Genomic DNA, 27,765 nt, shown 5'->3' with positions numbered 1-27,765 from the left:
TTATCAGTATCGTCTTTATTGCAAATCAGTTAACAAAAAAAAGATGGAAAAAAAAATACATCATTTTATCACCTACAGTTTTGCATGTCGTTAACTTTTACAAAAGGTTCCATTTTCTGTAAACTACACTCTATTTTATAAAACAGTAAGAATCAACATCTTAGGATGCGTCTGCTCACAACCACGAGGCATGGTACAGCTTCGCCCCGGGCGGGGCCTGAGGAGCTGCGGAGGCGGCGGGTGCCCCCTCCCGGGGCTCAGGCTCGCTCAGGAGCTGCGGGGCCGCCGCAGGTCAAGGCCAGGGTGCGAGGGGGACCCATTCCGACACCCCCTCCCCAGCATGACCCCACGGGCGTGTTCACTCAGATTTCTTAAACAAAATCCACCTTTGAAAACTATGTACAGACTTTTCTTTTGCCACAGTCTTGACATTGCAAGACTCTGCTCCTTCCCCGGACACACGACCCCCCAGAGCAGGCTCCTGTTGTCCCCCGGGACCAGCGGCCCCGCACAGCCAGGCCGGACACAGCGCGGTTTTCCGAACCTCGGTGGAGGGTGCTCTGAGCCGAGCCCCAGCCCGGCGGCGCCAGGGCCTTCCCCGGGGCCTGGAAGACGTGCGCGGAGGTGCCCGGGCGTCGGGCGGTGCGGCACAGGCAGCGTCTTTCCCCACAAAAGGGTAGGGTCCCTCCACGCAGCCACGCCTGACCTCACGCTACGCGGCGCTGAACGCCAAGGCCGGGCGGGGCGGAGGAGCTTCCGGAAGGAACAAGACCGGGCAAGACCCACGAGCAACTACATAACACTGACCCTGAAACAAAGATTCATGATCGGTGCCCCGAACGCACACGGCACCCCAGCACACGCCGTCAGAAGCCTGTTCTCAAAACGTCCACGGACAAGCACCCACACGTACAACCCACTTCCCTTCGCTTTCCCACTCTAGATGCAAACCTCCCCACGTGCGGAGGTGGGGGCTTGCCTCCGGCTCTAGATTCGGGGCGCGGGGGCTCTGGGGGACTCGCGCAGGCCCAGGCCCCGCAAGAGCTTTTTGGACGACGCTGGCTCAAACCTCCCTGCTCCGACATTATTTCTTTTTTGGATTTTGAAAAAAGAAATCAATAAATAAATGGCACGTATAAATCATGAATCTTTGTTCATGTGTTTTACTAACACGTAACAATTTTTCCCCTACGGAGGGAAGTCATGGCTGAGAACTACTTAGCTTCCTGGGAGAGAGAACACAATGCATATAAATAAAAAGGCAGTGTTTCCACGGGAGATAAAAGTACATAAATAAATACTAAAAAAGTTCAAATCTCTGTCCTCTTATTTTGTATAAAAACATGTTTCTTAAAAAAAAATAAGCTCCTTTGGTCGGCCCGGTGTCCGCGGAGTGCCGGGCGAATGCCCCAGCGGGGCCTGGGGAAGGAAGGTAGTCCCGTGGCCGGGACGCGTGGCCCCGTGGCCAGAAAAGCGTGGCCCCGTGGCCAGAAGTGTGGCTCCGTGGCCAGCTCTTTACTTGAACGCCTCCGGGATGTGGGCGATCTGGGACTGCGTGCTGGTGGGCGGGCTGGAGATGCCCTCGGACCAATCGGAGATGTTGGAGTGGGGGGAAGAGCTGGACCACTGGTCGGGGGACTCGGGGGACGGGGTGAGGAAGGGGTGCTCGGGCACCTGCAGCTGGTGGCTGGGGGTGTTGTCCACGGGCGAGGAGGAGCAGCTGTGCTGGGAGGGCGGCGTCAGGAACTGGGCGGTGGCCATGGGCGGGCCCAGCGAGGACGGCAGCGCCGTGGGCAGGGCCTGGCTGTCCTGGGGCAGGATGGTGTGCGCCGCCAGGCCGGGGCCCAGCGGCTGCACGTCCGCCTGACTCGGCTCCCCGCCCAGGAAGCTCCGGCCCAGGTGCCCGCCGGCGGCCGAGCTCACGCCCAGGTGCGGCGGGGGCGGCGGCAGGTTCTGCTGCTGCTGGATGCTCGGCGGCTGCTGCACCTGCTGCTGCACCTGCTGGGGCTGGACCAGGTGGGGCTGGGTGGCCAGCCGCGTGCTGGGCAGGGCCTGGTAGCTCAGCATCTGGGACAGGGTGGAGGCAGAGAGGCCGCCGTGCAGCGGGCCCATCACGCCGTGCTGGAGGGCGGGAGCCTGCGCGCTCAGCGAGCCGGGCGCCACGTTCCCGCGCAGGGGGTTGTACTGATTGGGCACCAGGCCGTTCTGCAGCCGGGACAGCCACTCACACTGGCTGTTCAAGCCCGTGGTCCCGCCCACGGTGAAATTCACGGCCCCGCTGCCGCCGGTCCCCAGGACTGGGCCGGTACTGGAGGCCACGGGCAGGTGGGAGAGGCGCGGCGGCCCCGCCTCGAAGGCCAGCCGGCCACCCCCACCCAGGGCTGCCATCTCGGGCTTGGCCGCCACTCCCAGGTGGCCCAGGCCCAGGTGGGTGTCGGGCATGCCCGGCAGGTGGTTGAGGGGCACCGACGGAGACGGCTGGAAGGGGGAGGGCAGGAGGGGCGGCGAGGCCACGTCTGACAGGTAGCCGTGGGGCGACTCGAGGGAGTCCACGGGCGACAGCGCGCTGGAGCTGTCCAGCAGGCAGGCCTTGCCGTCCTGTGCCTTCTTCCGCCGCGCCCTGAGGTCCCGGGCCTCCTTGCCGCCGGCCAGGCCCTTGGTGCTGGGCTTGCGTGCCTTCTTGCCCGGCGCGGCCGGCTTGAGGTTGCCCAGGTAGCCGTTGGGCGAGCAGAGCGGGGGCGACAGGGTGGGCGCGCCGCCCAGGGCGCCGTGCAGCGGGGGGCTGCGCACCAGGCTGTGCTCGTCCAGCAGCCGCACGATGTCGTGGTGCATGCGCTCCTGCGCGATGTCCCGCGGCAGCCGGTCCATGTGGTCCGTGATGTCCCGGTTGGCGAAGTGGTCCAGCAGCACTTTGGCCGTCTCGTAGCTGCCCTCGCGGGCGGCCAGGAACAGGGGCGTCTCCTCCTGGGAGCACGGGCACAGACGGGAGGGTCACCCTCAGCCGCGCCCCGCCACCAGAGGGACCCGCGGTCTGACGCCCCACCCGTCAGGGGGAGGGGACTCCTTCGTCCCGACCTGGCCCCCTACCAGTGCCTACCCTGACCAAGACTTTTTCTTTTAAAACATATTTTTATTGGTTTCAGAGAGAAGAGAGGAGGAGAGAGATATAGGAACATCAAGGATGAGAGAGAATCATGGGTCGGCTGCCTCCTGCAGGCCCCCTACAGGGGATCGAGCCTGCAGCCCGGGCATAATCTTTGACTGGGAATCGAACCCTGACCTTCTGGTTCATAGGTTGATGCTCAACCACTGAGCACACGGGCTGGGCTGACCAAGTCTTAAAAGCAAAGCCTTACACACGCCTGAGCCCGCCCGGAGCTGGTCTGTGGGGTTACACGCTCTGAATCGGGAGGGTTTACAGACCCCCTGGGAATTCTCACTGTGGCCTCTCCCCCCGAAAGCTGCACAGACGCAAACGCAATGGCCTGATGCCCTGTGCCCAGTCCCTGCGTCTGAGGCCCCGGCCGCCCAGTGCCCACGCGGGAACTCAGGAGCTGTGCCCACCCGCGCCCCCTAGTGCCCAACACGGCTGGTGCAGGTTCAGGACACCAGGGGGTCAGACTGGAGCCGGGAGAAACGTTGCTTGGCTGCAGGGGAGACTGGCATGGTGGGTGAGAGGGTGGGTTCACCAGCAGGAAGGCAGCCACTCACCTTACCTCGGGGGCCACTCAGTCCCCGGGGCCCCCCACCCCCACCCAGGTTCCAGCTCAACCCACACCGTCTAGGTCACCCTGCCCTGCCCAGTGGCGGGGGGCGCAGGTCAGGTCCAGGTCACTCCTGTGCTGGGGCCAATGCCCTGCTGGGCGGTAGCCCTGTGCGCGGGAAGGCCCAGGGAGCACAGGTCGATGAAGGAAGGGCTGCACCGAGCTATGGGGTCTGCATCTACCGTGTGCCAGCTCCCAGGGGCCCGGCCTGGGCCCCGCCCCCCCGCCCAGGGCCCCCCCACGCCCAGGGCCCCCCGCGCCCACCTTGTTGTTCTGCATGTCCTTGTTGGCCCTGTTTTTCAGGAGCACGAGTGCGGCCTCCACGTTGTTCACGGCGGCGGCCCAGTGCAGGGCGGACTTGCCTGTGTGGGAGGCAGAGGCAGAGGGTTGGCTGGGGCCGAGCAGGGGCCGAGCAGGGGCCACGCCCGTCCCCACGGCCCGCGCTGCGCCGGCTTACCCAGGTCGTCCACGGCGTTGACGTCGGCGTGCGAGTTGATGAGGTCCTCCAGCATGCCCTCCACCGCCAGGCGCGCGGCCAGGATCAGCGGCGTGGTGCCGTCGTGCATGCGGGCGTCCAGGTCCGTGGCTCGGTTCCGGATCAGGATCTGGGCGACAGGGAAGGTCTCAGGCTGGGGGAAGTGGAGCCCAAGGCCCTCTTGGGGTCGGAGGAGCCCCAGCAAGACTGGAAGGTCATGGTGTGAGAAGGCAGGGGGGACAGGACTCCGCCGGCAGCTGCTGGGGGCGTGGGGTCAGGCCGGGACGCAGGCAGTGCTGCCCACAGACCAGCCCCTTGGTGACCACACGTGGCCTTGGCACCGAGGCCGGAGCCACGCTCAGAACTGCTGAGCTCTGCTACCTCCAGCCAGGCTCGCGGGACCCTGGGGGCAGCCCGTCAGACGCTGGCCCCCCAGGCCTCAGGCCAGAAAGGTGATCGCTGTTGGCTGGCGGGTGGAAAGAGCCAGGCACCACGCAGCGAACAGGACGAGCGACACGGCCGCGAGAACGTGTCTCTAAGCGCCTAAAAGGCGGCACTGCAGCCGCAGCCAGAGCCGGCCCTGGGCTCCTCAGCATGGTCCCCGTTCAACTACGCTCAGTTCCCAACCTGTGCTTCCTGCAGGGAAACAGGCTGAACACGGTGACATCAGCAGCTCTGCGGTGACCGCCTGGCTTCTGCCCCTCCCACCTGCCCATCCGTGCAGGGCGGGGCTGCCCAGAGCCCGTCACACACCGGGAGGCTGGCAGGCGGCTGGCAGGAGCCTCTGCCAGGGACGCTGCCCGGAGCCCCAGGCATCCAACCCCGAACTCCAGCCCGTCCTGGGCTTCCCAGCAAGGCCAGCTCCCAGGGGCGCAGGCAGGAAGCCGCAGCCTCCAAGCCCTTCACGCGGCCACAGGCTGTGCCTCTGGCCAAGGCCGAGGCGGAGGAGCAAGGGGTGGGGGGCCCCGCGGTGGGAGGGGAGCCTGGCCGGGTCGGGGGGAGGAGGCCCCGCCCCGCATGTCCCTGGGGCTCCTGCGGACCCTCCCCAGCCTGGTTTCCCGGCGAGGATGACGCGTGGGGTTCGGGGCCCTCCCTGGCCTTGTGCCTGGCTCAGGCTAAGACACCAGCTATCCCTGCTCAGGCCACGCTTGGGGCCAGGGCTGCAGGGCCCAGGTGACCAGAGGTGCCGGCCCGGCCCAGAACGCTGGGCGAGGGGGGCGGAGCAGGGGCCCACCTGGAAGACGCCCTGGGCATCGGCGGACACGGCCGCGTGCAGGGGGGTGCGACCCATGTTGTCCTGGATGTTGGCGTCAGCGCTGGCCTCCAGCAGGCGCTTGGCCGCGTCGGAGCGCGAGTAGCGGGCGGCCAGGTGCAGGGCCGTCTCTCCGGTGCGGTCGGTCTGGTTGTGCAGGCTGGCGCCCTGGTAGATGAAGTCCGAGATGACGGCCGGGGCGTCCTCCTCCTCCTCGCTGTTGCCCGTCTCCAGGCCCCCTCCGCTGCAGGAGGCGATCATGAGGGGTGTGAAGCCGTCTGCGGGGGGGACAGGGGTGGGCGGTCAGGCGGCCGGCCCCGCAGCGGCCCTGGGCAGTGTCCGGTGAGGACATGTGGCCCTGCACCGGGGCCCGGGTGCCACCAAAATCAATCCGAGCTTCCTGGGGACAGAGCCAAGTCCCAAGGCCAAGCGACCTGTGGGCAACAGACCTGCGGCTCTGCTTACGGCCTGCGAGGTCTTCACCCACAACCCCCCCGAGAAAGACGGCGTGAAAGTGCAGTCAGGGCCCGGCCGGCGGGGCTCAGGGTTGAGCGTCAACCTATGAACCGGGAGGTCACGGTTCGATTCCCGGTCAGAACACAGGCCCGTGTTGGGGCTCCATCCCCAGTGTGAGGCGTGCAGGAGGCAGCCGATCCAGGATTCTCTCTCATCAGTGATGTTTCTCTCTCCTGTCCTCTCTCTAAAATGAATAAAAACATATAATTTTTTTTTTAAGTTCAATGGCATATGTCATTTTAAAGAATATTTTTACTGATTTCAGAGAGGAAGGGAGAGGAAAGGATAGAAACGTAAATGATGACAGAGAATCATGGATCGATTGCCTCCTGCATGTCCCACACTGGGGATCGAGCCCACAACCTGGGCCTTTGCCGTGACTGGGAATCAAACCCTGACCTCCTGGTCCATAGGTCAAGCACCGAGCCACACCGGCCGGGCAAAACATATAAAAAATGTAAAAATCAAAACGCAACCAGGAAACCACCGCCAGGTGCCTCAGAGGAAGCACTGTGGGAGAAGAAACCTATTTCCCGGGCAGAGCGGGCTGGGGGTCAGCCAGGGGGCGGCCGGGGGCGGACTGAGCGCCCCGCCCCCTCGGCCTTCAGAATATTGACCCCAGGGCTCAGGGGAGGAGGCAGGTGGGCTCCGGCCGGGGAAGCGCAGGCTTCGCGCCGCGAGGGAGCCTGGCCGAGCGCACTCACCGGGCCCGCGGACGTTGACGTCCATGCAGTCGGCGTCGGCCTCGCCCTGGGGCGGCGTGGGCGCCATGGCGGACACCCGCAGGTCGGCGGCGTCCAGGTGCTGCTGCGTCCACTGCCGGTGGTCCGTCTGGTCATCCAGCTCGGGATGCACCACCGGCTCCTCGAACTGGAGGCGGGGCCAAGCAGAGAGCCAGGCCAGGTCACACCAGGCCGGCGGGCGGCGGGGGGCACACACCCAGGGGGTCCCCGGAGCCCCGACTCACCCGGAACTTCTTGGTCTCCAGGTCCTCATCACCCCACTCGTTCTGATTGTCATCTATGAGGGCGCCGTCCGAGGAGTTCTTCAGGGGCCTGCGGGGGGAGGGGAGGAGGGAGCGGGGCTGAGCGGGGCTCCCCGGGGAACCCCGAGGCGCTGGCGATGCCAGTCTGCAGGCCCCCTCGCGCCCCCGGGAGCCACGGCCGCGTCCACTCACTTGAGGCCCACGGAGTCCTCGCCGAGGGGCTCGCGCCGCTTCTTCTTGCTGGCCTCCGACACCTTGAAGCCCTCGGGGAACCAGAGCTGGCCATGCTGCCGCCGGCGCTGGCGCGACAGGAGCACGCCGCAGCCCCCGAAGCAGAGCAGCAGGAAGGCGGCCACGGCCACGTACATGAAGTGCAGCGGCGGGGGCGGGGGCGGCTCCACCGTCTCACCTGCGGGCAGAGCGGCCGGCGGGCGCCGGGCATCAGGCTGCGGCTCCGGGCAGGACGGCGGCCGGGGGCAGCGGACTGGCTCCGCGGCCGGCCGGGCGCCTCCTCCCCCGCTCTCCTCCATCCCGCCCCCCGAAATAAGGTCATTTCCGCGCGATTAATCAGAATTGCAAACTATCGCTAAACTCTCTCCTGCACCAGCCCCGCGTCGGCGGCCTCACTTTCCGCTCCTCAAGGAGGGATTAGCCCGCGAGGAACGGCCGCGCTCACGCTGAGCTGTTAAGACAAAGGATTTACGGGGATTTCCGAGATACAAACTTCAACTCTTCACATGACGTCGATCAATGCCTCCCCCCCTCGCTCCCCTTTTTAAAAAGCTGTAATGATTTTGAAATAATACCCAACAAAGAAAACTGGGGGGAGGGCGGGGAGAGGACGAAGCGCCCCTTTCCGGCGGATGCGCTTGTCCCCCGGGCCGGCCCCACCGGCAGCCGTCACTCCGGGAGGGAGGATGTGCCAGGCAGAAATTTCCAAAAAAGGGCTCCCCGCACTCTGGAGGGCACGGCACCCGCCCGTGGGCGGCAAGCGACACGGGCAGCAAGCGCGCCGTGGGGGGAGCTGGGCCCCGACCCCTCCCGGGGCCTCGGGGGCGATGGCGGGCGCGGGTGGCACTCACTCTGCACGGCCTCGATCTTGTAGGGGATGTTGAGGCTGCCCAGCGAGGCGAGCGCGCCCAGGAAGGCGGCCACGTCGGTGGTGCTCTGGAAGCACTGGGCGGAGGCCTGCACGCACTGCCGGTTGTCGATCTCCAGGTAGACGATGGACCTGGGGACGCGGCGGGCTCAGGGCAGGCTCCCCGGCTGCCCACCAGCCGCCCGGGGACTAGAGGGGGCCCTGGTGGTAGCACCCCGAGGGGCCCCGGGGAGACAGGGCCCCAGAGAGCGAGGAGGGGCGGCAGGGAGCCAGGTCTGGGCAGGAACGGCCGGAGGAGACGCCCGCAAAGGCCCGCCCACCCAGGCCTGCCACTCGCTGTGGTTCCCTTGGGTGCCAACCCCCCTCCTCCCCATCTCAGCAGGACAGAGACCTCAGGCCGGTCCTCTCCTGGGAGCTGACCGAGCCGCAGGGCGCGGGCCTCGGGCTCCAGGGCCCCGGGTGGGGATGCTGCCTCTGCAGGGGCCTGTGGGAGCCTCAGGCTCTTTCACCATCAAGTGGAGGGAACGCTGCTCCAGGGGCAGCCCCAAGAGCCACGCGGGGCTCGGCCGGGGTCGCGGCTCACTCACCCACGGATGTCCATCGGGTCCAGCTCCCGGCGCCAGCGCCCGCCCCCGCCGCCCGGGAGCAGCGCGGCCTTGACCTGGCCGAGCAGGGCACCGGGCGCGGCCCAGCCGTCCGCGTCCACGGAGCGCCTGATGGGGTGCTTGCGCAGCTCCTCCTCGCGGCCGTAGTAGGGGAAGATCATCTGCTGGCCGCTGGCGTCGCGCTTGAAGACCACGTTGGTGTGCAGCAGGCGGCTGAGCTCCCGCAGGAAGCGGAGTGAGTCGTTGCGCAGCTGCGCGGGCGGCATGAGCACCACCACCACCAGCGTGCCGGCCGCCAGGCGCTCGGGCACGTGCTCCGCGCAGTCCAGCCCGTCCCACTCGCACTCGGCCCTGTTGCAGCCCTGGTCGCAGTGGCCGTCGCTGAAGTGGTCCTTGCAGTACTGGTCGTACAGGGGGCTGCGGGTGCGGGGAGGGCGCGCTCAGCCTCCCGCCACCCGCCCCGCCCCGCCCCCAGGGGACCCCCAGCTGGCATCTGGCATGGGAGCTCGGCCCCTCCTCCGCCCGCCCGCTCTGCCCGCCCGCCGGCTCACTTGCACTGGCCCTCGGCGTGCTGGCAGTCAAAGCCGTCGAAGAGGCAGCCGGCCGAGTTGCACTGGCTGTCGCAGTGGCCGTTGCTGAAGTACTTCCAGCACTCCAGCGCCTGCGTGCAGTTCTGCCAGGGGTCGTTGAAGTTGAGGGAGCAGTCGCCGCCGTCCCAGCCGCACGCGTGGTTGTTGCAGCGCACGCTGCACGCCTTGTTGCCCGCCTCCTCGCGGCACTCGGGCAGCTCGCAGGCCTCCTCGATCTGCGGCGGGGCGATGTCCAGGCCCGCGCCGCCCCGGAAGCTGTAGTCCAGGATGTGGCACAGGAGCCCGTTGAACTTGGCGGGGCACAGGCAGCGGTAGTAGGGGCTCTCGGAGGTGGGCTCGCAGGTGCCCTGGTTGTAGCAGGGGTTGCCGCCCACGCAGGGGCTGCTGGCCGGGAACTGGCACTCGGGGCCCGTGAAGGGGCTCAGGCACAGGCAGGTGGGGCTGCGCGGGCCCGAGATGCAGGTGCCGCCGTTCAGGCAGCGCAGGCTGCCGCAGGTGCGTGCGTCATTCTCGCACGTGGCGCCCTCGAAGCCCTGCGGGGAGAGGGTGGCGCGGGGGTCAGACGGCGCTGGCTCGCCGGGTCCCCGCCGGGAGAGGGGCCGGCCGCCTTTCCCTGGGCAGCAGAACCCCTTAAAGAGATATTCTGTGGCCCGACCGGGTGGCCCAGGGGTTGAGGATTGATTTAGGAGCCAGGAGGTCAGGGTTCGATTGCCGGTCGGGGCACAGGCCCGGGTTGCAGGCTGGATCCCCAGTGGGGGGCGTGCAGGAGGCAGCCGGCCCATGAGTCTCTCCCATCACGGATGTTCCTCTCTCTCCCTCTCCCGCCCTCTCTGAAATCAGTAAAAATATATGTTAAAAAATTAAAGAAGTAAAGAGCTCTCCTGTGAACATAAAAAGCTCAGGTTGGCGGGAAGGGCAACGGGACGCACAGGCGAACACGCAGGGTTCCCAGGGCCCCGAGAAACAACACAGACGCCGTGCGTCCCATGGCGTTCGCCTCACTCTGCATGTCAGAACCCAGAGCCCGCAGCGCGACACGGGAGCCAGCCTGCGCCCGGGGGAGCGCTGCGGCCCTGACTTAGTAACAAGGCATCGATGTCAGCTCGTCGACGGTAACAGTGTCCACAGTAACAGTGGGCCCCAGGACCAAGAAGCGAATAGCAGAACTGGGAACCCTATTTTCCGCAGGATTGGTCTGAGAATCTGAAACTGCTCTGGCCCTGGCTGGTGTGGCTCAGTGGACAGCGCGCCGGCCCGGGGACTGAAGGGTCCCAGGTTCTAGCCTGGACAAGGGCACGTACCCGGGTTGCGAGCTCAATCCCAGTGGGGGGCGTGCAGGAGGCAGCCGATCAATGATTCTCTCTCGTCATTGATGTCTCTCTCTCTCCCCCTCTCCCTTCCTCTCTGAAATCAATAAAAACATATTAAATAAAACTGCTCTGCAAGTCAAGTTCACGGACACGAGAGAAGACCTCGAGGGGCATGAGGACGGGGAGGCCTCAGCAGCCGGGCCCTCGGTGCAGGGGGTGTCAGCGGCCACCCGAGGCCAGGGCCCCCCCGCCCACCCCGGGCGCGGCACCTACCGCCGGGCACTTGCAGATGAAGCCGCGGGCGGTGTTGGAGGCCACGGCGCAGGCGCCACCGTTCTTGCAGGGCTTCCCCTTGCAGCCGTTGATGACGGACTCGCAGCGGCGCCCTGGGGACGAGCGCGGGGGTGAGACGCGCCCCCCGCAGCCCCGGCCCGCCCCCCGCCCCCCGCCCGGCCGGGCACCCACCGGTGTGGCCGGGGCGGCACTCGCAGTGGAAGTCGTTGACGCGCTGCACGCAGTTCTGGGTGCCGCGGGCGTCACAGGGGTTGGAGAGACACTCGTTGACATCGCCCTCGCAGCGCTCGCCCACGAAGCCGGGCAGGCAGGTGCAGGAGTAGCCGCCCACCTGGTCCACGCAGGTGCCGTTGTTGAAGCACTTGGGGCCACGGGACACGGGGTCGATGGGGGGGTTGCAGTCGTCCACGTTGATCTCGCAGTGCACGCCTGCAGGGGCGCGGGCGTCAGGGACCCGCACGGTACATGCTGCCCGCTCCCTCCCTGGACGAGCGGCGAGGCGAGGACAGGGACCCACAGGTGCCCGGGCGCGACAGAGGCTGGCACAGCGGGCTGCCAGGTGCCGGAGGCCTGGCCTGGCTCCCTGTTGGCCCCACCCCTGCCTTCTGCCCTCAGGAGGCTCTGGCCAGGTCCGGGATGCCTCTAGCTGGGCACAGGGGGCCCGACGGCCCACTTCCCCTGGACCTCAGCCCCGGTGTGGCGACCCCTTACCCTGTGTGCCCCGGGGACAGGAGCACTTGTAGGTGTTGGTGAGGTCGATGCAGGTGCCGCCGTTCTGGCACGGGTGGGACAGGCACTCGTTGATCTCCTCGGAGCAGTTCACCCCGTGGTAGCCAGCCACACACTGTCAGGGAGACAACAAGGGGTGGGGCTGTGGCTCTGTGGGTAGCCGGGGTGTGAGCTGCCCCCCCCACCCCCCGCCGTGCTGACAGAGCCACACAAGCTGCCCTTCTGCCTGGTGAAGCCTTGGGCTCCTCACATCGGGCTGACCTGGAGGCAGACTCTTGTCCAGCCGACCCTGAGAAGGGCTCCCATAAACTAAGTCATGGCCCAGAGCAGAGGCCAGGCCCCATCTCCTGAGAGAGATGTGGGGGTCTCAGGAGGGGTGTCAGGTGAACAAGGGGGGAAAAAATCCTACAGGAGGGAAACCCTGTCCAACTTCTCAGTGCATCTTCTTCTTCCAGCCACTCCCTCCCCCCCCTCGGGACACCTCCTCCAGGCAGTCTTCCCTGATTACCCTGGCTCTACCTTCATGGGACTAAAAGGCGTCCGCATCTGCTGGGCTGAGTCTTCCCTACTGAGCTGGCTCCTAACCCAGGGCCCAGCACTCAGTGCCACACCAGACACACCCCTCCCTCCCCCGGGATGGGTCCCCACCTCGCAGGAATAGCCGCCGGGGTAGTCGGTGCAGGTGGCCCCATTCTGGCAGGGGCTGGGCGAGCACTCGTCCACCTGGTCCTCGCAGTAGCTGCCCGTGTAGCCCGGCTGGCAGCGGCAGTGGTGCGTGTTGTCCGCGTCCATGCAGAGCCCGCCGTTCCGGCACAGGTGGGTCACGTCGATGCCTGCGAGGGGCGCGGTGGCGGGAGCGTGAGGCCGGGGCTTCCCTCCCGGGGGCTGGCCACCGGGGGAGCCTGGGCTGGGAGGGGACACGCGGTTACCTCGCTCCCGGGCGGCCGCCTCGCAGGACACACTGGGCACGTCGCAGTAGAGGCCGGTCCAGCCGCTGTGGCACTCGCAGCGGTACAGGACGTTGGTCTGCAAGCACTTGCCGCCGTTCTTGCAGGGCGAGGAGTCACACCAGCGCACCAGGTTCTGGGGGCACAGGGCAGCGTTCATACCCGCCTCCCGGCCGCGCAGCCCCCGCGCGCCAGGAAACCTCACGCCCATCCCACAGCGGCGGAGACTGAGGCCCACGGGCTCCCACTGCTCAGGGGCAGCCTGGACTGGACGGGGCCTCTCTCTCTCTCCCTCCCTCCCTCTCTCTCTCTCTCCCCTCAGCAAATCCAGACCCCTTTCCTCCAAGGAAGATCTTATATCAGTAGACACTTTCGTTGGGAGTTTTTGTAATTGGTATTTCAAGTTAAAATCTCCTCGGGAAGGTCAACCATTAATACTTCTGTATATTTCCTATAAAAACATGAACTTTTAATAATCCTTCCTCAGCTACCCTAGCCGGTTTGGCTCAGAAGATAAAGCGCTGGCCTGTGGACTGAAGGGTCCCGGGTTTGATTCTGGGTCAGGGCACATGCCCAGGTTGCAGGCTTGATCCCCAGTAGGGGGCGTGCAGGAGGCAGCCGATCAGTGATTCTCTCTCATCATTGATGTTTCTCTCTCTCTCTCCCTCTCCCTTCCTCTCTGGAATAAGGACATATTAGAGCAAAACAAAAAAACCCTGTACAACCAACCTTCCCCTGCATCACCTGGTCTCTGCGCTCTCCACAGACCTCTGCTCCCTCACCTGGATGACCGCCCGTCCAGCACCTCTGCTTCCTCCGGGGGCAGCACAGGCCAGGCCAGGGCCAGGCTGGCCATCCAGACCCCCAGGAGCACGTGCCCGCGGGCGCCCCGCCCCGCAGCCAGGCCCTTCTCTCCTTGGGCCGCCGGGAGCGGGCCCAGCGGCGCCCTCCTCCTCGCTCACCTGGCAGTTGAGGCCGGTGTAGCCCAGCGGGCAGGTGCACTTGTAGGTGCCGTAGCTGTCCTGGCAGGTGCCGCCGTGCAGGCAGGGCCGCGAGTCGCACTCGTTGATGTCGTGCTCACAGTAGCTGCCCGTGAAGCCAGGCGGGCACAGGCAGGTGAAGGAGTCGATGCCGTCCACACAGGTGCCGCCATTGAAGCAGGAGCTGCAGGGGGGCAGGCGCCGGAGGGAGGGTGACTGGGGCGTAGGACCCGCCACGCTGGCTTAGACCGTGGCCACGGGGGGCCTGACGGCCACGCCGGGCCAGCAGCAGCCTCACGAACCTCACGGAGGCCCACGGCAGCCTCAGGGGGCCCCCGACACAGGACTGGGGGCCTCAGACTCGCAAACCCCATCGCACCCCCTCCCTTTCCTCTGCCTTCCTTACAGCTCATCCTGAGGGGAGCTTTCTAACACTCCGGGGTTAAGGGAAAAACAAGAGGAACATCAGAGCTCATATAGACAACGCAGAAGGGAATCCTATCAGGAAACGGGAACGAAGACATGTAGTGCGAGCTTCCCGGCAGCCAAGGTGAAAAAGGAAACGAGTTCCACGTTCTCCTTGTCTGGAAGGAGGCTCACCAGCTCTTAAACCACCAGGGTCCCTGGCTCCTGCCTCGCCACCTGACCACGGCCCCCTAGGAGGAGCCCTGCAGGACAGGAGCAGGGTCCGGCTCGGCTCGGCCAGCTCTGCGTGACGGGTGGACGCCTGCCCGGGGGCCAGGCTGCCAGGCCCCGTGCGTGGCCCACACGGCGCAGCGGACCTGCCGGGCCACCCACCTCTCGGTGCAGTCGGGCGTGTTGTTCTCGCAGTGGATCCCGCTGAAGCCCGGGGGGCAGGTGCAGGTGTAGCTGGCCACGCAGTCCGTGCAGTTGGCGCCGTGGCGGCAGGGGTTGCTGGCGCACTCGTTGATGTCCTCCTCGCAGAAGGCGCCCTGGAAGCCGGGCAGGCAGTCGCAGAAGGCCGCGTTGACGCCATCCGTGCAGGAGCCGCCGTTGTGGCACGGGTCTGGGGAGGGACAGGAGCGCAGGCTGAGGGGCGGCCGGGGCCTAAGGTCGCTCCTCGCTGGGGGAGGAGCTCCTGGGAACCGACCGGGAGGTGTCGGGCGGGCTTGATGCCGGGCAGTCCTGCCCCAGAGCCTCCTAGAACCGCCTGGAAGCACGCCACTCGGTCCACGCCAGCTGCCACCTCCCAGCACCAACCGGCGCCCTCCCGGCCATGCCCACCTGGACTGGGCAGGTGGCCTCTCTGGGAGTGACAGCTGGTATGGCCAGGCCCCCCAGCACCCAGCCAGCGCCACCTCCGATCCCCAGGTCCTGCCCGTCTCCGGGGTGGGCAGGCGGGCCGGCCACTCACTCGGCCGGCAGTCGTCGATGTCCGTCTCGCAGTTGCGCCCCGTGTAGCCCGCCTGGCAGTGGCAGCGGTAGCCGCCGTTGGTGTTCTGGCAGGAGGCGCCGTGGCGGCACGGGCTCTTCACGCACTCGTTGATGTCCACCTCGCAGGTCTGCCCTGGGGGGAGGGAGCGTCACCTCAGCCCCCCTCCTGGCCCCTCCTGTCCACCCGCGTCCGGGGGCTCAAGCCCAGGTGGGCCTTGGGGACGCCCAGGAGGAAAGGAAGGGCGAGGTGGGTCCTTGCTAATAGAGCCCCCCTGCAGGTGGCTCAGAACCCTGGCTCATCTCCAGAGAGGAGAGCTCCCTCCCTCCCTCGGGGATCCGCCCAAACGCTGGGGCTGCCCTCCTGGGTGCCGTGGAAACGGGCCGGGGCTGGGGGAGCGGCGGCCTCACCCTGCCAGCCGGCCGGGCACACGCAGGAGAAGCTCTCGTAGTCCTCGGACGCCCTGCACTCGCCGCTGTTCCTGCAGGGGCTGGAGGCACACGGGGCCAGCACCACCTCACACGTGGCTCCTGCGGGAGGGGGTAGATGGTGAGGCCCGGGGAGCCCGGCCAGAGGGCCATCCCCGAGGCAGCCACGGCCGCCTGTGCTGGTCCTCCCACCGTTGGAGACCAACGGGGCTGCACGTCAGGCCCCGGGTGAGCTCCTGGCTGAGTTGGGGCCCAGAACTCGGGCTCGAGGCAAACCGGATGGACACCTGGCTCCCAGGGGCTGCAGGGCACAGCCTGGGCCTCGCCCCCGAGGAGCACCTGGCAGTCAGGGCTGGCGCCCCCCATGCACGTGGGGGCCTCCCAGCCTCTCGTGTCCCAGGCAGGAGGCGCCCATCAAGCAAGGCCAGGGAACAAGGCAGTGACCACAGGGCACAGGCCAGCCGCTGTGGGGGCCGTGCCAGCTCCAGCCGGGGCACATCCTAGTCATCGGGGAGCCCGGGGCTGCGGCAGGACCCGGGGACAGCGCAGGGGCCTGGCGAGCGCCCCTGCACGCCGGCCACCATCTCTCCCCGAAAGCCCGAGCGGTCTTCCTGTTTACGGCCGCAGGGCCGGTCCGAGGAAGCGTTATCTTCCTCGCGGCCGTTATCTCGCTGGCCGGCCGCCGCGATTTTCCAGGCCCTTCTTTCTTTCGGTTTCCACGGTGACCCGGGCAGGCAGGAAACGGGCCAGAGTTTCCGACAATTGTGCGAAGGGAAGCAGGAAGCGGGCGGACGGGAAGCAGGTCAGCACCGGCGGCTCCTCCCGCCGGCCTCCCGCCCCCAGCAGCCTGCCTGCCGCAGGGGCTCGGGGCACCGGGTGGAGGCCTGGGCGGCCCCCCGGGCTTCCTCACTGATCAGGAGAGAAAACCCAGGCCCCTCGCGTTGGTCAAAGAAAACACGGCTCTGGCCTCCGGCCACCCGATGTCATGGGAACCACAGGCCCCCCCCCTCGCCCCCCGGGCAGGGCCGTCTCAGGACTCCCAGGGCCCCACCGCGGGGAGCAGCACCCTGGCCCACCCCCAGGGTCCATGGTGTGGCCTTTTGGTTTTTAACTCTTTGCATAGCTCTCCTGGAGGGACGGTTCCTGTGACCCCTCGGCCGGGAGAGAACGGAGGCTGGGGCACCCAGGGAAGCGCCTGTCAGCGGGAAGGGCCCTCGTTCCCACACAGAGGGCCTGCCTGCCAGCCAGGGACCCGCACCCGGCCCCAGCCCCGGGCCCCCAGCCCCGGAGGCCCCCAGCCAGGCATGGCCCCTGCCTGTGCAGAGGACTCCACCTCCTCACCCCTGAGCAGGCCGCCAGGTGAAATATCTGGGGCCTACTCATACTGCAGTCCTCTCCCGGGCATTCGCACTTTTTTATTTTTAATTGACTTCAGGAAGAAACGGAGAAGGAGAGTCAGAAAAATCAATGACGAGAGGAAAACCATTGATCGGCTGCCTCCTGCACACTCCCTACTGGGGGCCAAGCCCGAAACCGGCATTTGCCCTGACGGGGAACTGAACCGTGACGCTCCACCACTGAGCCACACGGCCGGGCCATCCTCTATCTGTTTATGCTCATCTGGCAACGAGGCCTGAAAGCAGCCGGCCTAAGGCCCCGCATGCAGAGCAGAACCTCTGGGAGGGGCTGTCGAGCACGCAGACAAGGCGGCCTCGTGAAAGCCGCTACACACCCCACGGCCACCGCTGCGCCTTCATCCACTGGGCGGCCCAGGCCCCGCCCTCCCCTGCGGCCCCCGGCCCCCCGCCCTCACCTGTGTAGGGCAGCAGGCAGTTGCACTTGTACCCTGCCACGTCATCGATGCAGGTGCCCTGGTTCAGACAGGGGTTGGACGCACACTCGTTGATGTTGGTCTGGCAGTTGGGGCCTGAGGGGGGGACAGCGGTCAGTGTGCCCGTCAGCGCGTGCTGTGCCCTGCGCTGGGCCATGGGCCTGAGCCACTGTCCCGGAGCCCCGCTCTGCACCAGACACACCCCCTCCCCCCACACACTCACCGCTGAAGCCTTCTCGGCAGGTGCACACGTAGCCGCTGGTCATGTCCTTGCAGGTCCCGCCGTTGACACAGGGATTCGACTCGCACTCGTTGTTGTTGACGTCACAGTTGGCCCCGCTCCAGCCGGGGTCGCAGTCACATCTGTACCTGCAGAGGGACCAGGCGGCTCAGGGGCGGCCGAGGTGGGCGTTCCCTGCCCCCACACGCTCCTGGTCGCATGGCATGGAGGCGGCCGTCCCCTCTGACCCTCTGTCCTTTGAGGTGGGGCACCAGCACCCACCAGCCCTGGCTGTGTGGCCCTGAACCCAGTGCGTACCCTCTCTGTGCCAATTGGAGGCGCAGGGCCCCTGCCCGCCTCAATGGCCCCGTGCAGACAGAGCGATGCGGGCACGTAACGGGTGTCAGAAGGCGCTCCGCTTCCCCCTCTGCACCCTAAGACTTCCGACTCCAAATGAGGGCGAAGGGCCCGGGCCCACCAGCCCGCCCGTCTAACGCCAATCACCAGCCCTAAGGCCACTCGTGTTTCTGACCGACCACCCACACACAGGGGCTCCACACCCCCGCAGCTTGGTAATTGGCTAGACCAGCTCCCAGAACTCAGGGAAGAGCTCACTTACTAGACTTGGGGTTTATCCTAAGAGGGGAGACCCGGCACAGCCACACGGGAGAGACGCGCGGTCGAGGGCTGGGCCAGGGCGAGCGGCTGCACCCCCTCCGCGGGCGACCACCCTCCTCGCCGTGACGGTTCCCCGCCCGGAGCCCTCTGGACCCCGTGAGCAGCCAGCAGCCAGCGGCCCCGCGCTGCACAGGCGGGCAGCCCCGTCCCCGGCCACCGTCCGCACCGCACCTGCGCCTCTAACAGGCGTGGCTCCTGGCACCCACCCCACCCTCAGGTTCCGCGGCCACCTCCTCAACGTAAGCTCAGGGGTGGCTGAAGGGGCTTGTGAGGAGTAAAAGGTGCTCCTGCCCCGCCGGCGGGCTCAGTGGTTGAGCAGGAACCAAGAGGTTCCGGGTTTGATTCCCCGTCAGCACACAGGCCCGGGTTGCGGGCTCGATTCCCAGTGTGGGGCGTGCAGGAGGCGGCCAATCCCTGATTCTCTCTCTCCCTCTCCCTCCCTCTTTCTCTAAAAATCAATGAAAAATACTTAAAAAAACATGCCCCTTCGGCGTTCGTATACCCGAGGAGCCGGACGAAACCCACAACAGCTGCTTCTTACATCTCACGAACCACAGGGCACCGGGTCTCAGGGACCCTGAGGACCCGCCCGGAGCCGGCACGGTGCCCGCGAGGCCAGGTGGCTCAGGGCGGCACGTGGCCCGGGGACGCGCCGCGCACAGGCCAGGGCCGAGCAGGCGTCTGTACTGAGCACAGACAGCGTATCTGTCCTCGGGGTCACAGCACCCACCGCCGGGCCCGGGGCCACCATCTGGCCCGTCTGGAGCTCCCCAGCCTGCCCCCTGCCGACCGCCACACAGCCGCCTTCCTGGGGGCACAGCCTGCGCCCCGCCCCCCGCCCTGCCCCGTGCCCGCACCCGTTGAGGCCATCCCGGCAGGACCCGTGGGCGCAGGGGTCGCTGCTGCACTCGTTGACCTCGGACAGGCAGGAGGGGCCGTGGTAGCCCTCGGGGCAGCGGCAGGTGAAGGCGTTGGTGCCGTCCTCGCAGGTGCCGCCGTTGTGGCAGGGGCCGCCGGCGCACTCGTCGATGTTGATGTTGCACATGCTCCCTGGGGGCGGAGGGGGCCTGGTGAGCAGGTTCTGGCCCGAGCCTGTTTCCTCCCGTTAAACCGGGGATCATAACCGACCCCTCACCTGTTTTTCGCGGGGACACCGGCCGAGCCGGCATTTTTATTATTTTTTAATATATATTTATCAAACTAGACCTCCTGGTTCATAGGTCGATGCTCAACCACTGAGCCACGTGGCTGGGCCGAGCTGGCATTTTACACGAGTGTCACCTGTAGCACCGGCCAGCCTGGCCCACGCTCTGTGCCGGGCGCTCACCGGCACTAGAGCAAGTCCCCCTCCCAGTGACCCAGGGGCAGAGCCTGCACTGTGCCCTCTGACTAAGGGGGCATCTGAGGCCCTGACAGCCAGGACTTGCTTGGGGCAGATGGTGGAGGCAGAGGCAGACGGTGCCCTGGATCCTGGCTGTGTCCTCAGCCCGCTGGGCCGGCTGAGGTGCCCGCGGCTCCCCGTTGCCGCTGGAGCCCGACAGTGGGCCCTGGGCGGCTCCCTGCACCGTCCTGCCCCGGGTGAGGGCCCAGGGCCATTGCTGACCTTGACCTCTGAGCACAGCCTCAGCCCAAGGCCAGGCCATGAGCAGGGCTCTGTGGGATGGAGCCAGGGGGGGGTCCCTGACCCCCAGGACCGCTCACCCGTGTAGCCCGGCTCGCAGGCGCACTCATAGCCGTCGATCTTGTCCAGGCACGTGCCCGAGTCGCAGGGGTTGCTGGCACAGTCGTCCAGGTTGATCTCACAGTTGGGTCCTGAGGGGCGAGGGGCACGTGGTGGTCAGCTCCTGAGCCCCGCAGCCGCGCCCCCCTGCCCCCCGACACCGAGCCCGGCCGGCACCTGTGGTCCCCTTGAGGCAAAGGCAGAGGTAGGCGTTGTCACGGTCCTGGCAGGTGCCCCCGTGGCGGCAGGGCTGGCTGTGGCACTCGTTGATGTTGGTCTCGCAGTGGTGACCCGTGTAGCCGGGCCGGCACAGGCAGGTGAAGGCGGCCACGCCATCCTTGCAGGACCCGTAGTGGCAGGGGTCGGGGTCACACTCGTCGATGTCCACCTCGCAGTGGGGCCCCGTGTAGCCTGCAGGGCGGGGGCCGAGCTCAGAGCGGCTGCTTCCTGGGCGCCAGGCCATCCCCTGCCCCGAGCTCTGCCACCGGACCCAGGACACTGGTGCCCTGGCAGGGAGGACCGGGAAGGCATCCTTTATGGAGAGACGCCTTGCCCGGCCGGCGTGGCTCAGGGGTTGAGCATCGAGCTATGAACCAGGAGGTCACGGTTCGATTCCCAGTCAGGGCACAGGCCCGGGTTCTAGGCTTGATCCCCAGCGGGGGGCGCGCAGGAGGCAGCCGATCCGTGATTCTCTCTCATCATTGATGTTTCTCTCTCCCGCTCCCTCTCTGAAGTCAATTAAAAAATACTTTAAAAAATGTGAAAAGGACAGACGCCTCCACTGCAGGGTCAGCGCTGAGCTGTGCCCTCGGCCCCTGCCCCCTCGGCTCCGACGGTCCCTCCGCTGGAGCCGCGCTCCTCCCCTCCCTGCGCCCGCAGCGGCCCCACCTTCCGTGCACACGCAGCTGTAGGTGTTGGGCCCGTCCAGGCACTTGGCGCCGTTCTTGCAGGGCGTGCTGGCGCACTCGTCCACGTCGTACTGGCACAGGTTCCCGGTGAAGCCTGTGGCGGCACAGCGGCGGCTGGCAGATGGCTGGGCACCACGGCCCGTGGCCGAGTCCCGGACCACAGGGAGGTTCCCGCGAGGGGCCCCCTGCGCGTGCTCCGCAGGGACGCGGCACCCCCACCCAGAGCGCTCTCCTCCCCACGTCAGCTCTCAGCCCCAGGCCCACCTCTCGGGGCCCACAGAAGGGCTTTCCCCAGAGCAACTGCGGTTGCCATGGCTACAGCCCAGGCAGGTGGGAGACTGGGGTTCCCCATGGTGTCTGGGGAGGCCGATTTGCACCTCAGGAGCTCAAGGCTCTGACCTGCTTCCATGGGACAGACTCAGCCTCCTGGGGCTCCAGGAGCCCCCCTGTCCATGGCGCCCTCCCTGCCAGCCAGGAGCCCCCAGAGCTGGGCTGGTGCCTCCTCCTACCCAACCCCTCCAGGGTCCCCGGGTGCCCTCCCTTCCAGGGAACCCCAGCAGCAAGAAGGCGCATCTCTGGCCCCCCGGCTCTGCGACCCCTGCAAGCACACCCAGCACGGTTAGGGGTAATGCGCCCCGGCCGGGACGCCCCCATCCATTTCTGAGGGGGAGGACAGGCAGGGGTCCTGCAGAATGAGGCCCGGGCTGGGACGGGGCCACCACAGGGAGATGTCAGGGCTCGGCCTGTCCCCGAGGCACGGAGGGCCGGGCTGGGACAGCCCTGCGGCGGGCGGCGCACCTGTGGGGCACTCGCACTGGAACTCGTTGATCTTGTCCAGGCAGCGGCCGTTCTGCAGGCAGGGGCTGCTGGCACACTCGTCCCGGTTCACCTCGCAGTGCACACCCTCGTAGCCTGGGCGGGGGGTAGCAGGGGCCGTGAACGTTCTGGCCCAGAAAGAGACGCCCACACCCGACCTGCAGCCCCGGGCGCCTGGGCCCACCCCCCAGTGCCCGCGCTCTGCTCTGCCCCGCAGGCTGGGCCTTCCTCGGTCTCCCCGGATGCTGGCTTCGTCTGTGGCCCGGGCGGCACGGGGGCTGGGGGCCGTCTGCCCCCCCCTCAGCTCCCCCAGCGGCCCACGCACCGGGCATGCAGATGCACTGGAACTCCCCGATCTGGTCCAGGCAGGTGGCGTCATTCTGACACGGGTTCGAGACGCACTCGTTGACGTCGATCTCGCAGCGCGGGCCGGTGTAGCCCTGCAGGCACCGGCACTCGAAGGAGCCCAGTGTGTTGATGCACTTGCCCTTGTGCTCACAGGGGTTGGCACCTGGGGGCACAGAGCGGTCAGGGGCTGCTCCCGGCACCCCAGCCTCCAACAGCCTGGGAGGGACCTGCCCGCCTCCCCCATCAGACCGGGGACCCTCCGAGGGCAGAGCTCCCGGCTGCCCCGTCACCGCCCGCCCCGCCCGGCGCGTACCCAGCGAGCACTCGTCCACGTCCTGGCTGCAGGCCGGCCCCATGTACCCCGAGGGACAGGTGCAGATGGCCTTGCCGTTGACGGGGTTGGTGTCGCAGTTGGAGCCCTCGTTGCAGGGGTTGCTGATGCAGGCGTCGTTGAGGTGGCACAGCAGACCTGGCGGAGCGTCGGCATCAGCGGGCACTGCCCCACCCCCCGCTCTACCCCACCCAGACCCACTGGGGAAGGGCCTCCCACTGCGATGCTTTTTAAAATAGAATATTTTTCTATTGATTTCAGAGAGGAAGGGAGAGGGAGAGGGAGAGAGAAACATCAATGACGAGAGGACCATTGACCGGCTGCCTCCTGCACGCCCCCTACTGGGGATCGAGCCTGCAACCCAGGCAGGTGCCCTTGACCGGAATCCAACCTGGGACCTTTCAGTCCACAGGCCAACGCTCTATCCACTGGGCCACACTGGCCAGGGCTTCTGCGTGACCCTGCTGAGTGTCCCAGGACACGCGGGTTAATCCCCAGCGGGCCTGACCGTGGGCAGCCCCTGCCCCTCTTCACTCCAGAAAGGCCCCTTCGCATCCTCCCTGGGGGCCCTGCAAAGCCAGCCGTGCGTCTGGGTGAGGTGATGGGCGCCAGGCCTGGCCCGCGGAGGCCGGTGTCACGGCACCCGCCCTCACCTGTGCGGCCGTGGGGACACTCGCAGTAGAAGGAGGCCACGCGGTCGTGGCAGGTGGCGCCGTGGAAGCAGGCCGCGCTGGCGCAGTCGTCGATGTTCTCGCTGCAGTCCTCGCCCGTCCAGCCGTTGACGCACACGCAGTTGTAGCCGCCCTGGGTGTTGTGGCAGGTGCCGCCGTTCTGGCAGGCGTTGGGCATGAGCTGGCACTCGTCCATGTCCTTGGTGCAGTACTGACCTGCGGGGCACCGGGACCGTTGGGCCGGGTGGGCGGCTGCTTCCAGACCCTCCACCCCAGCAGAGACCCCACCCTCCAGGCGCAGGGTCCGCCTCCACCAGGAAGCCTTCCAGGGCTCCTCCACTCCGTGCCAGCCTGAGTCACGTCTTCCCCTTCGCCACGGGCACCAGGTGGCTTCTATCTCTGCTCTGACTGTGCACACAGGTGCACTGGGGCCCACACGTGCCTGCCATCCCCTCCGAACGGTGGGCCCCAAGGGCCGGGGCTGCATCGCTGACCAGCGTCCCTAGGTCCTACGCAACCAGCTGGGCTCAAACCTGGGGACTGGATTCTGGCACAGGGCTGCCTGGGCCCGGGCTGCCAATGCCCACATCTACGCTGACCCCTGGGGGGGGCGGCTCAGACCCTGGTCATGGGCAGAGGGGCTGCCCCAGGTCACACCGTCCTCCTGGCGGGCCGGGGCTCTCGGGCCTCACCGCCGCCTCCCGTGGGCAGCAGTGTGACGGGAGGGGGCGCCGCCCGCTGCCCCAGGGCACGTGCCTGTCCACTCGGGCGGGCAGCGGCAGTTGTAGGTGTTCACGCCGTCCACGCAGGTGCCCCCGTTCTGGCAGCTGTTTCCCGGACAGTCATCGACGTTCTCCTCGCAGTTCTGGCCGGTGAAGCCTGTGGCGAGAGCGCCCGGGGCCCGGTCAGCCCTTGCCCTGCGGCGCCCGCTGCCTTGGGGTCCATCCCCCATCCCTGCCCTCCCCAATCCTGTGACCAAGCAGCACGTTTCTCTCCAAGGAACCGTCTGTAAAGGGCAGTTAGGCCCGGCTGGCGTGGCTCAGTGGTTGAGTGTCGACCTATGAACCAGGAGGTCACATTCAATTCCTGGTCAGGGCACATGGCCTGGTTACGGGCTTGATCCCCAGTGTGGGGCGTGCAGGAGGCAGCCGATCCACGATTCTCTCTCATCGTTGATGTTTTTCTCTCTCTCTCCCCCTCTCCCTTCCTCTCTGAAATCAATAAAAACATACATGTATATGGTGTGTGTATATATATATATATATATATTTTAAAAAGGGCAGTTGGACAGATTCATGGGCACACGTTCTGAGGGTCCCCAAGAAACCCTTCCGTGGCCGGGAGTGCCTAGTGGCTCCGTGGCCGGGCACTGCCTGCAGGCCAGGCGCTGTGCAGGGGCGCTGGCCCACGGGTACCCCACTGGACAGGAGCCACAGGGGATGGGGGCCTCCAAGCTGGGCAGTGGTGTGGGCAGGACCAGGTGGGCAGTCCTAGGGGCGCCCAGAGCCGCTGTGCCCAGCTCCTCCCAACCTGGGGCCGACCTCCGCGGGGCTCCCTGCCCGTCAACTGTTAAGCACACGCCTCCCGCGGTCAATGATCAGCCCAGAGAGGTGTGTCTGGCAACAGCCAAACTGCAGCCAGTTACCCATTAACTTCCCGCCTCCCCGCCGCCCCCCAGCCTCTGAACACCCTGCCCTTAGAGACCGAGTGCCCCCCCGCCCCAGCTCCTGGAGCAAAAGCCAAATGGAAGTCAGAGTGGTTTGGGAGCACCCCACATCAGAGTCAGGGCCCATGTTCTGCTTCCTGCTATGTTGGGGGGCCCCGCACCCCAAAGGATCTCCTTCTAAAGTGGGTGGGCTGGAGGGCTGGAGAGCTGGGCTCACCCCGACCAGGGCTCCCCCACCCGCCCAGGCAGGGCCAGCACGGAGGCCCCGGCTCGAGGTCACACAGCCCCCAAGAAGGTATCTGAACTGAGAGCCTGGGGTGGGCCTGGCCGGAGGGCTGAGCCCTCACTCCCCAGAGACCGCGGAGCAGCCGCTGAGGCTGGCGGGAGGGAGGCTGGCGGGAGGGAGGCTGGCGGGCGGCGGGGCGCCCTGTGCGCGCAGGAAGCCCGTGCCTGGCGTCCGCACGAAGAGGCAGCGCTGCGGTGAGGCCGGGCGTGACGGCCGAGAACACACTTCCTCTTTGCAGGGCCCAGTCTGGCGGGTGGCGTGGGGGCTGGGGCCACTCCCAGGTCATCCCCGGGTCAGCCGGGCGCTGTGCCCCCGAGGAACCACACCCCACCCACTCCCGTGCTGGGGTCCCACCTCCCCGTCTGCAACTGACAGAGCAAAGGTTTTGTTATCATTTTTATGTCGCCAGCAACCGAGATAAACTATGATGGAAAGACCAGTCTGACCTGGTGCTGCGGGCCTGCTGGGGGGACAGAAGGGGTTCTGGTGCCCGCCGGGGCCCCCACCGCACCCATGGGAGCCCAGGAGACAGGAGGGAGGGCCAGCCCCACCCCCAGGAGCCAGGGGAAGCCCCGGGTTGCATGGGTGAGAGCTCCCACAGCCGGGAGTTCTGCGCCGTGCACGGGGCTCTAGGGACCCCAAGATGAGGGGACTCCAGAGAGGCGGTGCCTGCTGCTCAGAGGGAATGCCAAGGAGGCCCAGCCAGACTCGGCCAGGGGGTCCTGGGGCCCCTGGGGGTTGTGGGCCCAGCTGTCCAGTCACAGCGACGCCCACCCGTCAGAAACGGGCAGGTGGGGGCCTGGGGTGGCGGCTGGCCCTACGCCGTGCTCCTCGCGCTCTTCCTTACTCCAGACCAACCCGCACGACACACCCAGGGCCACCTTCTGATGCGCGCTTGGGGCGCACCCCCTGCTCACCCCGCCCGCCGCCCCCCGCCCCGGCAGAGGCGGCCGGCGTACCTGGCAGGCAGGCGCACTCGTGCGTGGTGTCGCCCGTGGGCCGGCAGGTGCCCCCGTTCTGGCAGGGGGAGGGGCTGCAGGGCACGTAGGGCAGCTCGCAGTGCTGGCCGGTGTGGGTGGCGCGGCAGACACAGCGGTAGGAGCCGACCTCGTTGAGGCAGGTGCCCCCGTGGCGGCAGGGCGGGGGGCTCATGCCACACTCGTTCACGTCCTGCCTGCAGGTGGGGCCGTGGAAGCCGGGCGGGCAGCGGCAGATGTAGGAGGCCTCGAAGGGCAGGCACTGGCCGCCGTTGGCACAGGGGTTGGAGGCACACGGGTCCGCCTGCTGGCACGTCTTCCCTGGTGGGCGAGGCGGGTAAGAGGGGCGCTCTGGCTGCCCTGCCCCCACGCGGGCCTCCCCCCAGGACCCGGAGGTGTGGGGCTGGGAGGGGCCAAGCGGCATCTTCTCTTTAACCCCCTGGACCAGCCGCCCAACACGGCCCTTTCTGTCAACGAGGGACCAGGTTCCAGAGGCTGAGCCCCCGCCCGGGGCCCGGGGACCCAGGGACCCAGGTCTGACGGGGCCTGTGTCCGGGTTTCCGAGCCCACACACCCAGGAACTTCTGTCTAGGGCAGCGATGGCGAACCTATGACAGGCGTGTCAGAGGTGACACGCGAACTCATTTTTTTGGTTGATTTTTCTTTGTTAAATGGCATTTAAATATATAAAATAAATATCAAAAATATAAATCCATAGTAGGTTGCAAATATCAAAAAGTTTCTATATGTGACACGGCACCAGAGTTGAGTAAGGGTTTTTCAAAATGCTGACACGCCGAGCTCAAAAGGTTCGCCGTACTGGCCTAGGGCCTGGCCCCTGGGCAGCAGGAGGCCGCAAGGGGGGGGGTGCTCAGGCAGCGGAACCCCCAGCCCCAGGGCTGCAGCGGGGACTCGGGGGAGGCTCGGAGCTGTGTGGGGATCACAGTCCCCGACGGCCCAACGAAAGCCCAGGGCCTCCTCCGGCCACTCGGACGGGCTGGGCACCTGCCAGCTCGGCACATGCCGGGCAGCGGGGCAGGGCCAGGCCAGCCCGCCCTCGGGGGGACGGAGAGGGGGACGAGGGCCGCCGCCGGCTCCCTCACCTGACCAGCCGGGGGGACAGAGGCACTTGTAGTCGGCGAGCGTGAGCAGGTCGCAGGTGCCGCCGTTGCGGCAGGGGTTGGGGAGGCAGGCGTTGTCTTGGGGCGTCAGGCAGAGGGGCCCGGAGAAGCCCAGGCGGCAGCTGCAGGTGTAGTCCGCCAGGCCGCCCCGGTCCAGCACGTGGCACGTCCCGCCGTTCCTGCAGGGGGCGCTGAGGCAGGGGCTGTGCACCTGGCACCGCTGGCCCACGAAGGCCTCGCTGCAGCTGTGGGCGACAGACACACCCACCGAGCGTCAGTCCATGGCCACCCCGCTGCCCCGCCACCCAGGACCCGCCCGGGGGCCCCGCCGCCCCGCCGCCCGGCACCCGTCCGGGGGCCCTGCCGCCCGGCACCCATCTGGGGGCCCCGCCGCCCCGCCGCCCCGCCGCCCGGCACCCGTCTGGGGGCCCCGCCGCCCGGCACCGGTCTGGAGGCAGTGGGCGTGGCGGGTGGGCTACCACGGGGGCTCCTCCAGGGGACGTGGACGTGTCAGGGCTGTGACTGCACCACATGGTGACTGTGCCACATGCCACGGAACTGTACACTGTCAAGCAGCTAATTTCGTACTAAGTGAATTTCACCGTCGTTAACTGGGGGAACGGGCTAGAGACTAGGAGGTTCAGCCTAGGAGGTTCAGCAGGACCCGGCTTGGATCTCAGCAACCCAGGGGGGCGCAGACCGGCCAGAGCCGCTGGGGGCGGGGGAGGGGGGCGCGGAGGTGGCTCTGAACTCCGTCGTGTCCCCCGTCCGCCTCTGGGCTTCCCACGACGAAGATGCCTCGCTGGGGCTCAGCTTGGTGCCCCG

The 27,765-nt window shown here is 67.1% G+C and overlaps 1 protein-coding gene across 4 annotated transcripts in view; it reads right to left on the bottom strand.

The window, feature by feature from the left end:
- NOTCH1 (notch receptor 1) overlaps positions 1 to 27,765 on the bottom strand; it is a 44,481-nt gene continuing 16,716 nt past the window's right edge. The window contains exons 3-35 of one of the 4 annotated variants that reach the window (XM_059658503.1): positions 26,923 to 27,185; positions 25,802 to 26,140; positions 23,647 to 23,769; positions 22,873 to 23,106; positions 22,202 to 22,357; positions 21,866 to 22,051; positions 21,523 to 21,636; positions 20,705 to 20,818; positions 19,994 to 20,227; positions 19,798 to 19,908; positions 18,954 to 19,146; positions 17,422 to 17,567; positions 17,181 to 17,294; positions 15,350 to 15,469; positions 14,922 to 15,074; positions 14,345 to 14,573; positions 13,529 to 13,730; positions 12,549 to 12,702; positions 12,268 to 12,452; positions 11,602 to 11,734; positions 11,062 to 11,319; positions 10,870 to 10,982; positions 9,248 to 9,819; positions 8,780 to 9,113; positions 8,679 to 8,746; positions 8,075 to 8,223; positions 7,185 to 7,401; positions 6,975 to 7,062; positions 6,712 to 6,877; positions 5,474 to 5,769; positions 4,222 to 4,369; positions 4,029 to 4,126; positions 1 to 2,964 (exon numbers count right to left, since the gene is read on the bottom strand). In XM_059658503.1, the coding sequence (XP_059514486.1) occupies positions 1,516 to 2,964; positions 4,029 to 4,126; positions 4,222 to 4,369; positions 5,474 to 5,769; positions 6,712 to 6,877; positions 6,975 to 7,062; positions 7,185 to 7,401; positions 8,075 to 8,223; positions 8,679 to 8,746; positions 8,780 to 9,113; positions 9,248 to 9,819; positions 10,870 to 10,982; positions 11,062 to 11,319; positions 11,602 to 11,734; positions 12,268 to 12,452; positions 12,549 to 12,702; positions 13,529 to 13,730; positions 14,345 to 14,573; positions 14,922 to 15,074; positions 15,350 to 15,469; positions 17,181 to 17,294; positions 17,422 to 17,567; positions 18,954 to 19,146; positions 19,798 to 19,908; positions 19,994 to 20,227; positions 20,705 to 20,818; positions 21,523 to 21,636; positions 21,866 to 22,051; positions 22,202 to 22,357; positions 22,873 to 23,106; positions 23,647 to 23,769; positions 25,802 to 26,140; positions 26,923 to 27,185 (7,459 nt within the window). In that variant the 3' untranslated portion in view covers positions 1 to 1,515. Of the gene's footprint in view, positions 2,965 to 4,028; positions 4,127 to 4,221; positions 4,370 to 5,473; positions 5,770 to 6,711; positions 6,878 to 6,974; positions 7,063 to 7,184; positions 7,402 to 7,439; positions 7,675 to 8,074; positions 8,224 to 8,678; positions 9,114 to 9,247; positions 9,820 to 10,869; positions 10,983 to 11,061; positions 11,320 to 11,601; positions 11,735 to 12,267; positions 12,453 to 12,548; positions 12,703 to 13,528; positions 13,731 to 14,344; positions 14,574 to 14,921; positions 15,075 to 15,349; positions 15,470 to 17,180; positions 17,295 to 17,421; positions 17,568 to 18,953; positions 19,147 to 19,797; positions 19,909 to 19,993; positions 20,228 to 20,704; positions 20,819 to 21,522; positions 21,637 to 21,865; positions 22,052 to 22,201; positions 22,358 to 22,872; positions 23,107 to 23,646; positions 23,770 to 25,801; positions 26,141 to 26,922; positions 27,186 to 27,765 lie in introns of those variants that run through there. The other 3 variants (XM_059658502.1, XM_059658504.1, XM_059658505.1) reach the window with 3 other exon arrangements.

Source organism: Myotis daubentonii, chromosome 11 (assembly GCF_963259705.1).
Source record: "Myotis daubentonii chromosome 11, mMyoDau2.1, whole genome shotgun sequence".
Classification (NCBI taxonomy): Eukaryota; Metazoa; Chordata; class Mammalia; order Chiroptera; family Vespertilionidae; genus Myotis; species Myotis daubentonii.
The sequence above is the reverse complement of the archived record's forward strand: the minus strand, read 5'-3'. Positions and strand labels throughout refer to the sequence as shown.